Source organism: Alosa alosa, chromosome 24 (genome assembly GCF_017589495.1).
Source record: "Alosa alosa isolate M-15738 ecotype Scorff River chromosome 24, AALO_Geno_1.1, whole genome shotgun sequence".
Taxonomy (NCBI): domain Eukaryota; kingdom Metazoa; phylum Chordata; class Actinopteri; order Clupeiformes; family Clupeidae; genus Alosa; species Alosa alosa.
The window spans coordinates 8,160,621-8,176,134 of record NC_063212.1 but is presented as its reverse complement, the minus strand read 5'-3'; the positions used below and the strand labels follow the sequence as shown (position 1 = coordinate 8,176,134).

The 15,514-nt window shown below is 45.2% G+C and overlaps 1 protein-coding gene across 1 annotated transcript in view; it reads right to left on the bottom strand.

The window, feature by feature from the left end:
* The window catches only part of plcb3 (phospholipase C, beta 3 (phosphatidylinositol-specific)), a 47,965-nt gene extending 32,451 nt beyond the window's left edge, over positions 1-15,514 (bottom strand). The window contains 2 exon segments of the mRNA XM_048235865.1: positions 3,050-3,136; positions 14,952-15,514. Coding sequence (XP_048091822.1) covers positions 3,050-3,136; positions 14,952-15,050 — 186 coding nt within the window. The 5' untranslated portion in view covers positions 15,051-15,514.

The window sequence follows — 15,514 nt, the reverse complement described above, 5'->3', positions numbered from 1 at the left end:
TGTGTGTGTAGAAGTTCACACTAATGCAGCCCAGATATGGATACAATCTAATGTTGGCTAACAGCTCGGCCATTACTGGCTGCTGAGAGCCCTGGCCTGCCACATTAGCGCCAGACTGGCCCTGATGGATAGGCCACTCATTCAGACTTCAGCCTGAGCACTATATAGGCCCATGTCAACAGAAAATTAGCCTGAGCCGATCAGTTTCCCCATTAAAAAGACAGCCAAATGCAATAGCACTGGGCGCTACATTAGGCAAGACGCCAGCAGACCTGATACACACACGCACAGACACACACACATAAGCACACACACACACACACACCTTTAGCTGCTCCTGTCCTTAAGTGGTGCCTAAAGCTTGTGTTAAAAGTGGAACCCTTCCCATGTCCACAGTAACCACGTTTACATGGACAGTTTCTTTTTTTCTGTCATTCCGAGTAAAATATTCCCGAGGGGTGGATGGAGTGGGCACTGGAGCTGCGTCCACTCATACAAGACAAGCATCAGTCAGTCTACTGAGAAGAGACAGGTGAGGTATCCCAGGCCCATAGGACAAAACAGTCAGAATGTTTTACTTCAACTGACAAACTATGAGTGGAGAGAATTACAATGCAGAACCACCAAACATATACATACAGGGAGAGAGAGAGAGAGAAACACAAAGAAAACACTATACTCAAAACACATGAGATACACACACAAACACACACACCAGTTTATATGTCTAAATGTCTTATCTATTGTATGTTCTGTATTGTATTGTTTGACATCCTGCTTTGGCAATGCAAAGAAATATTTGTCATGCCAATAAAGCTACCTTGAATTGAACTGAATTGAGAGAGAGAGAGAGAGAGAGAGAGAGAGAGAGAGAGAGAGAGAGAGAGAGAGAGAGAGAGAGAGAGAGAGAGACAGACAGACAGACAGACACACACACTCACACTCTGAGAAAGTGTTGAGAAAGACATTTGCTTATTTAACGAAAACGAGCATCTGATAATGGTGCCACATGAAAATTCATCTGCCATTATGAATGCAAAGCCATAACCCATTGAATGACAAACGCAAATGTAATGAGTCAGCTTACAGTTAATCCTGTCAAGTTCACTCTTTCACACTTCATCTCTCACTCTCACTCACACTCATTCACACACGCTCACACACAGAGTTTGAAAGGGGGATTAGCCACATGTACACACACACACAGACAGATCCGGACGAGACTCTAAGTAGCTAGTGATAAAGACCAGGTCTCAGAAAGAGTGCAAGAGAGCGAGGGTGACAGCAAGAGCAAGAGAGAGAGATAAAGAGAGAAAGAGAGAGAGAGAGTGTGAGAGAGAGAGAGAGAGAGAGAGAGTGTGAGAGAAGGAGAAGGAAAGGAGCCATGGATTTGCTTTTTCTTATCAGGAAAAAAAAAAAGTCACATACTTTACTGGAAACCCAATCACACACACAAACACACACACACACACACACACACACACACACATATCATATTTTTACCCAAAACCTCTACCAAACTACTGTATGTCGTGTGTGAACAAGTCAACTCTTCACCAAACATGTTGCACAGCTATCCAAAAAGCCCAACACCATCACATGTGTAATATATGTGTGCAATGATGAAGGTGCGACGACAGACCCAGGCTTCGTGGAAGTGGGCTTGACTTTCAGCAACCTTCTTCTACTTGGAAAGGAGAGAAGTGGTGCACGCGTATTGTGAAGGCTGGCTCACACACACACACACACACACACACACACACACACATGCTGCGCATGTCAGGAACAGCAAGAATAGCAGGATCAAATGGTGTCGCGATTGGCAGTTACTGGAGAGATGATTGGCCTCTTTTCTATATATTGTGAGGGATGGGGATCCCCCGGGGCCCCGGCACCCAACACTAAACAGTGCCACCGCGTCTCCTCCGGCAAGCTATGCCCTAGTGTCCTACTACTGTACGCCACGCACACACACACACTCACACAGGCTTGAACACACACACACACACACAGGCTTGAACACACACACACACGCGCGCACGCACACAGGCTTGAACACACTCACACGCTTGCACACACACACACACACACACTTGAGTACACATGCACACGGAAGCTTGCACACACACACACTCACAAGCGTGCATACACATGCACAGGCTCATGCACACGCACGCGCACACACACACACACACTCACAGAAACATTGCATCTGCCACACCCATCGCCATGTAAGCTCACAGACATCTCCATAACACATGGAAACAGTCAGACGTGTAAAGTGCTGGCACACTTAGGAAGGATATGCAGTCCTCGGTACTCATTTCTCCCCAGGAAACACAGAGACACACACACGCACACAGAGAGAGAGAGAGATGAGAGATGAGAAAGTGAGAGCAGGGGAGCATCATGGAAATATTCTGTGTTTCACCATTTAAATGTCACTGGTCACTTTAACTGTCCACATACCACACATGCCTGAAAGATAGATATAAAAGAACATAAAAACAAGGAGGGAGAGAGAGAGGGGGGGGGGCATTGTAAGGAAAACAACAGAGCAGCAAAGAGAGTAAAGAAAGACAGAGAGAGCTGAAGTGAAGAGGTTGGAGGTGGAGAGGAGAGGAGAGAGGAGAGGAAGAGCTGATTTAATTTGCGGAGCCGAAATTTGATTCAATTCATGGGGACTCACATGATGGGCTGATCGCTCTAATTGGCACAAGAGAGAGAGAGAGAGAGGGGCAGAGAACAGAGATAGGGTGGAGTGAAAGAAAGGAAGAGAGAAAGAAAGGAAGAAAGAAAAAAAGAAAGAGTGAGCAAGAGAAAAGAAAGACGGATGAAGTTACGGGAGGTAATAACAGAGGAAGCCTAAAATAAAAGGAGGTATCAAGTGTAAATGAATGGGTGAGATGATCCCACACAATGACCGTGAGGTGGACCGAAGCCGCGGGCCAGGGATGGGAAACGGGCCCTTGGCGTGTAAAGTAAGCACAGAGCAGAGCCGAGGCACGAGAGTGTGGAAATGAACATGTAAACAGAGGAAGATACTGACCAGGGTCGCACCGCCCGTCCAGTACAGGAAGAATCCCTCTGGGTCCACCTTGAGGGTGATGAGCGAGGGCTGGCCGGTGCTGGGTTCCTAAACACAAACAAACAAACAAACAAACAAACAAACGCATTAAGCCAAAGGACAATAAAATAAATAAATGTGTAGCTGAACACTCTGAAAAGTGCCAACATGTGGAGGCTAAGGTTACATAAAGTGGAAATAGTTCATGTGGATGCATTAGAACTAGAGTAAAGTTATAAAGGCATTGCTTTTGTGGTGACAAGATTTAAAGCCACAAGCTCTATCCGGGCATATTAACATCCACAACCAGGCCAAGCAGTCATTGATTTGTTTGACAAGCAATCCGGTGTGGTTGTCCTAAAAGACCAGCACAAAACCACATTAATGCCATTTACGACAAATGCATTGTGGAAGTTATAATGGACGGGCTTACAGTCTAGCACATGACTTGCATGCTCACACAGGCTTTCTGAACCCCCTTCCTTTCTAGCTCAAAACTCCTTTTTTCTCCTGAACTTTCTTGCTCTGCCTGACACACACTCACACACACACACACTGGAGATGCATGTCACACATCCAAGAACAACCCTTATTCTGCCAGGGGTGAAGCCAACGTGATGACTAGGCTTCCTGGATCCGAGACATCCTAGACACCCTGGCATCAGATGAACATCCACACACACACACACACACACACACACACACACACACACACACACACACAGAGACACTCACAGAGAGAGACACTCGATAAGGCATAGGGAATCAACCCAGGCCTGGTCCAGTGAGGCCATGAAAGCTATCTGAAACCACAGAGAGCTGTAATGTGTAAACCACAGGGTGGACTGATGGAGGAGCTGCCTGGAGGGACAAGGATGTAGTAGCCATGGGGTTTTGTAAACTGTCCCAAGAGAAGAGGGAAATGCATGCTTTATGAGAACCTGGAAAGAAAAAAAAAAAGAGATAGAGAGAAAGTGCGAAAGACAACGTTAGAAAACGTTGATCAAGATGGAGACAGTGATAGAGAGACAAGAAAGAAAGAAAGAAAGAAAGAAAGAAAGAAAGAAAGAAAGAAAGAAAAAGACACAAGGAAGAACGTAAGAAGGAATGAGAGAACATGTGAGTGCTTTTGACACAGTGGTGAGTGAGATCACTGAGAGCAAAACCGGGTGATGAGGAACAGAGAGAGACAGCGTGTGAGAGACATGAGTCCAGGAAGACAGTCGAGAGCTTTTACGGGATTTGATGGCCATGTACGGTCAACCAGTCTGGGAGAAGGGGCCCACGCAAAAAGGTTATCAGAAAGACAAGGGAACCAAGAAAAGGAAGGTTCAACCCATCTGGTTTCTTCACCTCCCTTCATATTGCCATGCTTAGAGAATAAACCTTTCATCTGTTTTATGAGGGTTTAGAGACTCATATGAGCTTTTCCCTTTGTCTGGAGATAAGATTCTGACCTTTCCTCACCAAATCTCATAAGCAACCATCTTTATCACACACACACAGACAGACACACACAGACAGACAGAGACAGACACACACACACAGACACACACACACACACACACAGACAGACACACACACACACTTCCATTTTAAAATCCTAAGCTTGAACTTGCTGCTGTCTTAAATAAGCAAACAAATTCCTGTGTGTGTTTTGTGTGTGTGTGTGTGTGTGTGTGTGTGTGTGTGTTCGTGTATTTGAGTTTACATTTAGGAGGTGGACTTTAGTGTTGGAGAAGGCGATAGCAACGGGGGGTTGCAATAATTCATTAATGACATGGAACGGAATTCTTTTATGGCTTCACAGCTTTGGTCTCCTTGACGACCCGAAAGGCTGATAATGTGGGAGACAAGTTCACTTTGCATGAAAAGTGAGAGAAAGAGAGAGGTGGGAGAGAGAGAGAAGTAGAGGGAGAAAGAGAAAAAGAGAGGGGTGTGTGTGTGTGAGAGAAAGAGAGAGAGAGTGTGTGAGAGAGAGAGAGAGTGTGAGTGAGTGAGTGAGTGAGTGAGTGAGTGAGTGAGAGAGAGAGAAAGAGAGTGAGTGAGTGAGCAAAACAGGCAAATGGTAACTCTGAAGACAGAAGAGGCAGATGGAGTCAGATGAGGGTGGCATATATTAGGGCCTGTGTGAACTTGAATCAGAATACAGTGAGTCGCTCCACAGGATGACATTCCTCTCACCAGTCCATCGAGGAGATTTCCAAGAAAAGCTGCTCTCCAACAAATCCAACAGCACCACACCCCAAGCTCCAAGAAAGCAAATGACTATATATATATATCATCTTCTATCCTCCTTTATCATCACACATTCCCCACCTCCTCCCTTCCGGCCTTTGGCCGTTCCCGGCATGTGCTTGGACTCGTCATTGCATTGTCACGCTGGTCGTTTACACTTCAGCATCAGCAGTAGCAGCATGCTGCTTTTGATGTGAGGAGGAGCTCCCTACTGGAGCCAGACTGGACCGCCATCGTTGCCGTGGCCACAGCGGAGAGCCACACACAGCACACCAGCTGAATGACCGCAGCCCGGTCTGGGCCTCTGTGTTTACGCAAGAGCCCCTGTTGGGTTTGTTTGTGTGCTTGATGAGTGTGTGTGTGTGTGTGTGTGTGTGTGTGTGTGTGTGTGTGTGTGTTTGATGAGTGTGAGTGTGTATGTGTGTGTGTGTGTAAGGGGCATTCAGGTGTTCCATTTCAATATGAAAAGGTAAGGACTAGAGGAGGAGGAGAGGGTGGTAAAGATAGAGCCAGTGCTCGAGGGAGCTCTTTGATGTGCGCCCTGTTTACTGCGTAAACGAGTAAGGGTGTGTGTGTGTGTGTGTGTGTGTGTGTGTGTGTGTGTGTGTGTGTGTGTGTGGTGGGGTGGGATGAGGGGTCATTGATGGGATTGGAGGACTGCAACCCTCAACCATTAGGTTTTCATTAAGAAGTGCATGAGTATTACATGTGGGTTATTCTTATTTGAGCAAATGCCACCAACAAAGTGTCTTCAGTTTGGTTCTCACAACAAGCTCACTTGCTTCTTCACACACGCACACCATGGAATTCGACAACTGTCAAACACCCTCTCATCATAATCCTTCCAAACAATGAGATGCACGCAAGGCCCACTTCTGTTTCCAAGTGTGGTCTTGGCCCCTTCAAGAACACATGCACACACACACACAGAGAGTGAGAGAGTGAGAGAGAGAGAGAGAGAGAGAGAGAGTCCCCCCACACATACACACAAACAAAGAAAGTTTTTTTTTTTTACTTCAGTGTACCGCATATCTGATAACCTAGACAGAGACATAATCTGTCTCCTAATCCCTCTTTGCCAGGCGGATCAACAATATATTTCACTTTGCTGAAATATCAATTGAATTTAACGTTATCTTGGGGAAACAAAGTTTCATTATCTTGAGATAATGACATAAATAACTCAAGATCTTGTGAGAATGGTGGGGTCGTAAATAGCTGTTCCCTGATGGCATCTTCGGGGATTCCATGCAATTTGAACAGCTGTATCTCCACTAGATGTGCATCAGATTGAGCACACACAGGGCTGCTGAGTGGACCAGTGTGAAAGTACTAAGGTTTACGACCACTCACATGTCCAAGCTGGGCCTTAGAAATTATGGAGTGGATGATTAAGCATTCCGTCTTGCACCTCAGACACACACACACACTTCTCACATTCGTGAAAACACACACACAACCATAGACAGATACATATTGACATACACATGCACGCACAAGCACACGACACACACACACACACACACACACACACACACAGACACACAGACACACACAGACACACACACACACAGGACTGCAGGGCTAGCAGCTCATAGGCCTCATGCTGAAGCTATCCCAGCTATTTACTGGTATTTATTCAGCCGACGCTTGCTGCTGTATTTGCCGTATTGTATTTACACGGCTTTAATGTCTCTCATAACAACAATCCGCCATGATTCAGTGCACTTTAAACGGCCGGTAAATGGCACAGAGCACTGTGCCTAGAGTCCAGCCAAGCACACCAGCACACCAAGCGTCTGCACACACACACACACACAAGCACACGCCCGAGAGAGAAGGAAAGTGGGAGTGGAAGAAAAGAGTGGTCAGAAAATGGGCGAGAGAAGGAGTGACTGATATGTAAGAATGAGAGAAAGAGAGAAGAAAGAGATAGAGAGAGAGAGAGAGAGAGAGAGAGAGAGAGAGAGAGAGAGAGAGAATCTAAAAGTTAATTGAGAGGGAATGTCATCTGGTAACTGATTTTGAACATACTGAGCGTGGTGAAATGAATCTGCAGTTTCTTAGATCACACAGGCCTCCAGCAGGCCTCTGTGGCCAACACACAGATTCCTGTTTGTGTGTGTGTGTGTGTGTGTGTGTGTGTGTTTGTGTGTGTGTTTGTGTTGGGCCTATGAGTCAACACTTTGGTAACATGGCAAAGGTTGATGTTAGTGATTCACCTTTGGACTCCAGAGACAGAGGGGAGGGGAAGCAAGAGACACACAGCTCATGAGAGACAGAGAGAGAGAGAGAGAGAGAGAGATAAAAAAAGAAAGGAGAGAGAGAGAGAGAGCAAAAAGTAGAAAAAAAAAGAGGCCAAAAGTGAAGCCTGACTGCCATAGACATGGCGTTGTAGTGTGTGTGTATGTGTGTGTGTGTGTGTGTGTGTGTGTGTGTGTGTGTGTCTCAAACTCAACTTCCCACCATTCACATGTGGGTACACTTAACCTTTAGCCCCCCCCTCAGGCTCTTCCTTTCCTTCTCGCTCTCCATCCTTCTCCATTCTTCTCTCCACTCCTCCACCCTTCTCTCCACTCCTCCACCTATTTATTCATCCATCTAACATTTATCAAAGGAACCTGGCAACCATCATAGTCTGGACACTGGGGGCCAATAACTCTTATCTGCTCAGCCCCACAGGCAAATCCACCTCCAGTTCCAACGAGCACTTCATCATCATAACCTGACAGGAATTACTGCCTAATTAACTCAATTGCAAACGCAGAATAGAGACAAGCTCATTGAGTTCATTGAGAGTGGCCTTGTGTGGCTCTAGAAGAAGAATGGTGCTGCATTTCTCCAAGGCTAAGCTACGCTACACTTTAGCACATCCTCTTGTACACCTGCTGAGACGACTCCTTATTTTGGCGACATTCTCTCACACCTCTGCTCAAAGAGGAAGACGGGTCACTAAAGAGTTCTCAATAACACGCCTAGTAGGTGGTAGATTAGATAGTCGGCCATTTTATAAAGGACGCTGCTTGAGGTTACAAGGGACATGGTGTGCTGTCCTCCTGAAGACAAGTTCAGCCAGTAAATGCTGCCTCAAGGCTCAAGACATTAATTCTGCATAGTCCATTAATTCATTAGTCTCCACCAATCGGAGGCCTGCACATGCCTTTAAAATGACTGCTTACATAACCTATATCTGCACTGCCGCATTCAGATGTCAACACTTTGATGTTCTCTTCTTTCATTACTCAAAGTCCAATTAAGGATTCAAATGAATTCACCTTCATTCCTGCTTTCCTTATGACTTCCTGGTAGAAATGCCATTTCATGACCCTGTCCTGTTGATCCCCAGTGTAGGCCCGTCTTTACACTGTTGGGCTGTGTGGGCGTCGTCTTTCAGGGGCGAGTGAGATGCTGCAGACCAGACTGAGTGAGGAGGGTCCCCCCGGACTGATCCTGGGAGAACATGTGCTGGAGGCTGTAGCCTCCAGCTTCCTACAGGATCACATTTTTGACATTTTTCTATTTCTTTCCCTGATTTCAGGTTCCTCCTGGGAGGAATGTGAATGATTATATCTTCACTGGAGACAGAATAGACAACAAACTGTCTGAGGATCTGTTTTATACACGTTTGCTGTTCAAAACTGACTGGTCGTTCCTGATTCATGGTCAGAAGGGGTTTCCTGTGAATTCTTTTTGGCAACAGAAGTGGTCCTGACCAGCCCTGGAGCCCCTTTGTTTGTGTAATAACGTGAGCGTGCCGTCGCAGCAGCTGAAAATGACCACTCGTAGACAAAAGAATTCCTATAGCCACTGAGAGGTATGAGGAAATGTCTCTCTCTCTCTCTCTCTCTCTCTCTCTCTTCTCTTTCGCTCTCTCTCTCTCTCTCTCTCTCTCTCTCTCTCTCTCTCTCTCTCTCTCTCTCTCTCTCTCTCTTTCACTTCTCTTCGCCATCTCTCCGCTTCTTTTCTCACCTGGTTCTCGAGGCTGTTTTCTCTCTGCATGCTTAGCTCTGCTGACAGTCCCTGTTTCTGACCTGGCCGGACTAGAGGACACTCCTGATCCTCAGACCGCACTGCAGCGTGGCCACTGTGCCATTCGGCGCTCTCCACTGGGGGCCTGTCGAGTGAGCCCTGCCATATGGGAGTGCACCAGTGTGCCATGTAGCCTGCGTGGTGGAACTTGGTAAGGGAGAAACCACATTTGTCAGCCAAGGGCACCGCAAAACATGCCCCTCTGTGCCTTTACAGTGAGCTCACTCACAGAGACTGTGCAGTCCAACTTGAGCTACTAGAACTATCATAACACCTCCATTTATCACCCATTTCATCTGAAAATTCTAAAACAATGATGTTTTTTTAATACTTCAAAATAACATTTGATAAATTAACCTTACATTTTTCAGCCTTACAAGACTGTTTATAGCTCTTCGACTCACGGTAAAATGTTATTTTTGGTACATAGCTAATTTAGATACACTTATGGTGTGGGTGCTTGCGTTTCTTTAGGAATCCGTCGGCTTGGTTTGTATAGAAATGAATAGTAAGTGACACATACACGTCAGAGGATGGAAACACGGGACTGGTGGTAATAGGGGGCGTCAGGATCCGATATAGTGTGACAATGGATTGGAGTACTTGAAGCACTTAAGACAACTACAATTTGGCTATGTGAGTCTTAGTGTGTGTGTGTGTGTGTGTGTGTGTGTGTGTAAGGCCATTTCCGCAACTAAGGCTATTTGTGTTACAGAAAACTTAAATATGTTTTTAAAATCTATGCTAATAAGATATTCTAAACCTTGTGTGTGTGTGTGTGTGTGTGTGTGTGTGCAAAGAGTATGTTGTTATGTCCAACAGGATGTTTGCATGGGTTTCTCAGCAGGATGGAAATGTATGAGGCAAGGGAAAGAAGGTGGGGAAAGGTTAGAACCAGAGAGTGTGCAAGAAAGGAGGGCTGAGGAGCGAGAGGACATCAGGGAGATGAACTGAGCATGAACATAGCGGAGAGGAACTAAAAAAGGAACAAAGGCAGAATGAACAAGAGGAAAGAAAGAATAGAAAGACAGATGAGAGGAGAGGTAAGTGGAACGAGCAAGTGGCGCACAGAGAGAGAGGTGTTTCGTCTGTGACCGCACTAGAAACAGAGTCAGCAGGAGACCTTTAAAGTGGAAGGATCAATCTTCATTTAGCACCAAATGTTATCCTCCCTTGTCACGCCCTAACTCCCTCCCACTCCCAATCTCTTCAAAAGGACAGACTGCAGAAACACAAGGCCTATCCTATACTTCACTATACTATACTATACTATACTATACTATACTTTACTATACTATATAGTGAACATATTTACAAACACAGACATGTAAACAGCCAGAGGGGAAACCCCTAACACAAACACACAGCAATACTAAGACACAGAGATAAACGGCAAATAAGGTGGAATTTTAACTTCATTTTACACAATTCAATTTACCCAAAGGTGAATAGATAAAGAGAAAAGAGAATATGAGAGAGAGAGAGAGAGAGAGAGAGAGAGAGAGAGAGAGAGACAGAAAGAAAGAGAGAGAGAGACAGAGAAAGAGAGCGTAACTGGGCTTGTATGTGTGTTGCTGGTGCCATGAGTGAGTGTGTGAATGTGTGTGTGGGGGGGGAATGTTTTGTGTCTGGACATGAGCCAACAAACTGGAACAGGAAGTCATTCAAGGAGAGAAGCTCACATCCATAAACGTGTTCACCACACACACACACACACACACACACACACACAAACACACTTACACAAACACCATCACTAGTATTTTACTTCAACCTCTAGCTGCCTCTAACACAATCCTTACATCATCAGCCAACATAAGGTTTGGCAAAACATTTACTTTTAACCAAGCATAACAGGGCAGGGAATATTAGCAATGCTCATTTGAACTACAAACATTTGTTGAGCAATCAAGAGACCACTGCACTCACAACGCATGCATAACACCAACCAACGTCAAAACACACACCTACACACGGCTGACTCACACGCACACTCACAAACACACACCAATGTAAAGCCTGTAATTGTCACATGCTTCCATCCTGTCATTTCAACAAGCAGAGCTGAAAAATAACCTTTGTTCCTTCTGCCATGTACTGTACAACAGCGTTGGCCTACAGAAGGACTGACCGCCTTGTTCTGCCCAATACTGTTGCCATTGCTCAAGTGCTTGGACATTGATCTATCAGTCCAGATTCAATGTAGGTTATCCATGTAATTACGGAGCAACCACTTCAGTGGGAGCTGAACAATTTAGAGTTGTTTATGGTGGAGGGAGAACGGACTAGCAAAACAAGGCTCCACTTCAGCCTCAAACACAATGATACACTGGGACAAGGGAAAACAATGAAGAACAAGAGGAGGAGGAAGAGGAGGAGAGAGAGAAAGAGATTTTGTGTATGTTCATAATAGTTTTTAAATCTGTGATGTTGATATGATTCATGCGCCTTTGTTGCCCGGAGGGCTCTGCCATGTCAACTGTTTGTACAACTCTGGGAAAAACAAACAAATATTGAACATGGCATTTCCATGCAAATAGAGCAAATACTGAATCAGATAGTTAAACAGACAGAGAGATAGATAGAGATAGAGAGATAGAGAGAGAGAGAGAGAGAGAGAGAAGAAACGCAAACCCTGGCAGAGGGATGAGTGAGTGATGTAGAGAGCAGAGGAGAGGCCAGGGAGAAGGAGAGCAAAGGAAACGGAGGGATGGAGCCTCCTGTGCAGAGTTGGGAAAGAGGGGGCACATAGAGAGAAAGAAAAGCACAGCGCTGGGCTCATGTCTTCCCAGTTGTTTATTTTCTCTTTGTTTTCACACACACTCTCATTCTCTCCTCTTTTTTCCTCTTTTTCTCTCACTCTCTCTTTCTCCCAAACACACTCAATGTCCCTAACCAAATCTTCTAGGCACTTTCTCAAATTATATCTCCTTATTTGGTTTCTGGATGAGGAATGTGTTTCTCTCTTGAACACACATTCTCTCGCTCTCTCTCTCTCTCCCTTTCTTTCTCACACGCACTCTTCTCCTTCTCTTCTTCCCCATGTCCACCCATATTCTCCCACTGTTACGTTCATCTCGCCTCTTCCTCTCCAGCTCCTATCATTTCTCCACGGAGAGAGAGAGAGAGAGAGACAGAGGCATGTTGTTTCTATACAGTGGTTCGCACAGTTAATCACAGCTTTGAACAACTTCCTGGGAATTCCCTTCAGAGAGGGGAAAAGCATATGAGAAAGATAGATAGAGGGAGTGGGTGAAGGCAAACAGAAAGACAGAAAGACAGAGAGAGAGAGAGAGAGAGAAGAAACTCCTGACAGCTCAGAAGACAAATATGCATCTTCCCATCTGCAATCAGGGGGATTTTTTCCCTTCTGGACGGCATGGGTGTTTGACCAAATGAGAAGCAGCCAGCATCATTAACAACATGTGAAAGAGAGATGCAATCTATATCAATACATGACCTCAAGCCACCGCAACCTCCCCTCCCCTCCCCTCCCCTCCCCTCCACACACTCATTCACACACACACACACACACACACACACACATTCACACACACACACACACAGTCATGTGCCATTGAAGCATGTTCTGATTTGCTTAGCTCTCTGTTACCGTAGCAATGGTCAGGCTCCTTCTGTCTTAACTGGCCAGGACTGACCGGTCCACTGCTAACAGATTTGCTAGGCAAAGCTACAGAATAACAAATGAGCCCACAGAACATAAGGTGTTTGATCTTTACAACAAGACAGTCTATGAAAAGTGACACTCAAGTAGGCCTAACGGTATATTCCAGAATATTATAACTACTTCCTAACATATGACACCCAGTCTACAGTCAGAAAAACTTCAGAATATTGAAACTCCTAACATATGACACCCACACAGTCTGGTCTACTGTCGGAACAAGGAGACGTATTTATGCAAAAAGACACTCATCTGTAGCAAATTCTAAACAAAGGCCAATTTTAATCGGATACAAAAACAAACTAAAACCTGACTAATATGACTTAAACTGGATAAAATGGCAAATTGGATCAAATTATGTATTAGATTATAGATTACAGAAGTGTGTATATTGCAGACATTACATAATTTAAATACACAAGAGGTTATGGAGCTGATGGGGAATATGAGACGAGGGATTACACTATGATCCATGTGAGGCCCAGTGTGGCCGTGGTCATCACTGGTCATCAAGTGCAATGGACAGCTGGACAGCTAGACAGTGATCAGTGCTGGTACAGCATGTTCATTCTCAAAAATCATTAACCTCAAGGTCAGCTTGCATGGTGTGGTCTGTGCTTTGTCCGCTGTGTGTGTGTGTGTGTGTGTGTGTGTGTGTGTGTGTGTGTGTGTGTGTCTGGCTCTCTTGTCTGTTTGACTACCATGTTTGATGCCAATTTAAAATGCCAACTGACCAGCTCACTCACTGTATACCCCCCTTACCGCTCTTGCTACCTCTCTCCCTCACGTGCACATGCACACACACACACACACACACACACACACACACACACACACACAAACAGACACAAACACACAATTTTAAACTATGCATGGTGTATGAGAATTTTCTGCACGAGATGCATTCATCATCAATAATGTAACCATATGAGTTGCAAGGTTCACTAGAGTAGTATCATTAGAGTAAATTGCCATTAATTATTTTAAGTAGGCTATTGCCAACAACGACCTTATTCAAAGACATTTGCACAGAACTTGAAAAGCATTTGGATGCCTTCAACACCCACTATAAAACTGCTGTAAGTGATTTAGACCTAATGGATAAATGATCCCATCAACACACACACACACACACGCACACGCACCTTGGCACAAAGGCACTTGGTCACTTACACAACAATAGTGCTATCGTTAGGTGGAGTATAAGGCAAGAGGCCAGATCCTGCTGCTCCTACTCTAGTTTAATATGCGTCAGCTGAAGTCGCTTTCAATCACACAATAAATCGGGACACATTTTACTGTAGCAGAACTGGGTAGCCCACTGGGGCTTTTCTCCTTCCCGAACAGGCTCCCACACACTGGAAAGCATATGCTTGGGCGCATGCAAATGCAGAGAGAACCAGGCACACACAAGACATTGCCAGGAGAGAAAGTACGCGGAAGAAAAAGGTTCTGAAGCGGAGATAGTGAGATCCTCCCCCCAAAACAATGCATTCGTTTATTTTGACTTTAGTCTACAGCCAAACAATAGATTTGCTACTAGTGTTTAGTTTGGCAAAAAAGTCCCCTCCTGACGCACAATATATAAAAATGCACCGTACATCGATAGGCTACAATAACCTGTAACAATGGTAGGTTATGTCTGAACGGATAACGCGGAAAGAAACCAATAAGGCATCTAAATTTCTTCCAAAGAGAAACTTGCTTGACAAGAATTCAACAGATATCAGAAGCCACTGGTTGCTTGCTCGTGTCATCGGGTGTCAGTCGTTCGCAACTCCCTGCTAAATGAGTCTGAGTTGTTAACGTGATAACCCTAGTAGTCATATATTACAAATCCGATCTAATCAAACAGTTAAATAAGTTTGCCTTGTGTGTTTGGTGATTCGGTTTGTTGTTTGGACGTAGGCTAATAAACGACATTGCACTTACCTCATCCCATTTGATAAATTTGCTTCCCCGTTTCAGTGTTTCATGGACGGACACCGGTTTGAGTTGCAGAGCGTGAACTCCCGGCTTCGCCCCAGCCATTTCGGCGTCTTGCCCTGTTCGGCACCCTACTCCTTAATTTTAAGATTTTTTCCGGGGAGAGTTCGGAATTGTCAAACGCCCTGTCTCTTCTGTTCAGGCCAGAGGCAACAGAAAAAAAGCTTGCAAAAATCACCCAGTTCAAAGTCACACATTCAGGGCACAGGGGGCGACGAGTGGCGAATGGCGCTGCGCAGTTGATTGGAGTTTATGATTTCAAGCAGTGTTTATGTTTATCCGTTTATCATGCCATACAGCTGAATTGGTCTTTTCCTTCCTCCCGTCCATCCGCTCTCCAAAGTTGCCCTTCCTACCAGACCTTCGAAAGCTTCTTAAAACTTTCACTTGACTTTCGTCCTCGCCGGAATCTTCCCTTCTTTTCCCTTCATGTTTTCTAGAAATACGCGAGTGAGAGGGGGAGCGAGAGAAGGACAGGGAAGGAGAGAGAGTAAGGAAGTGAAGGGAAA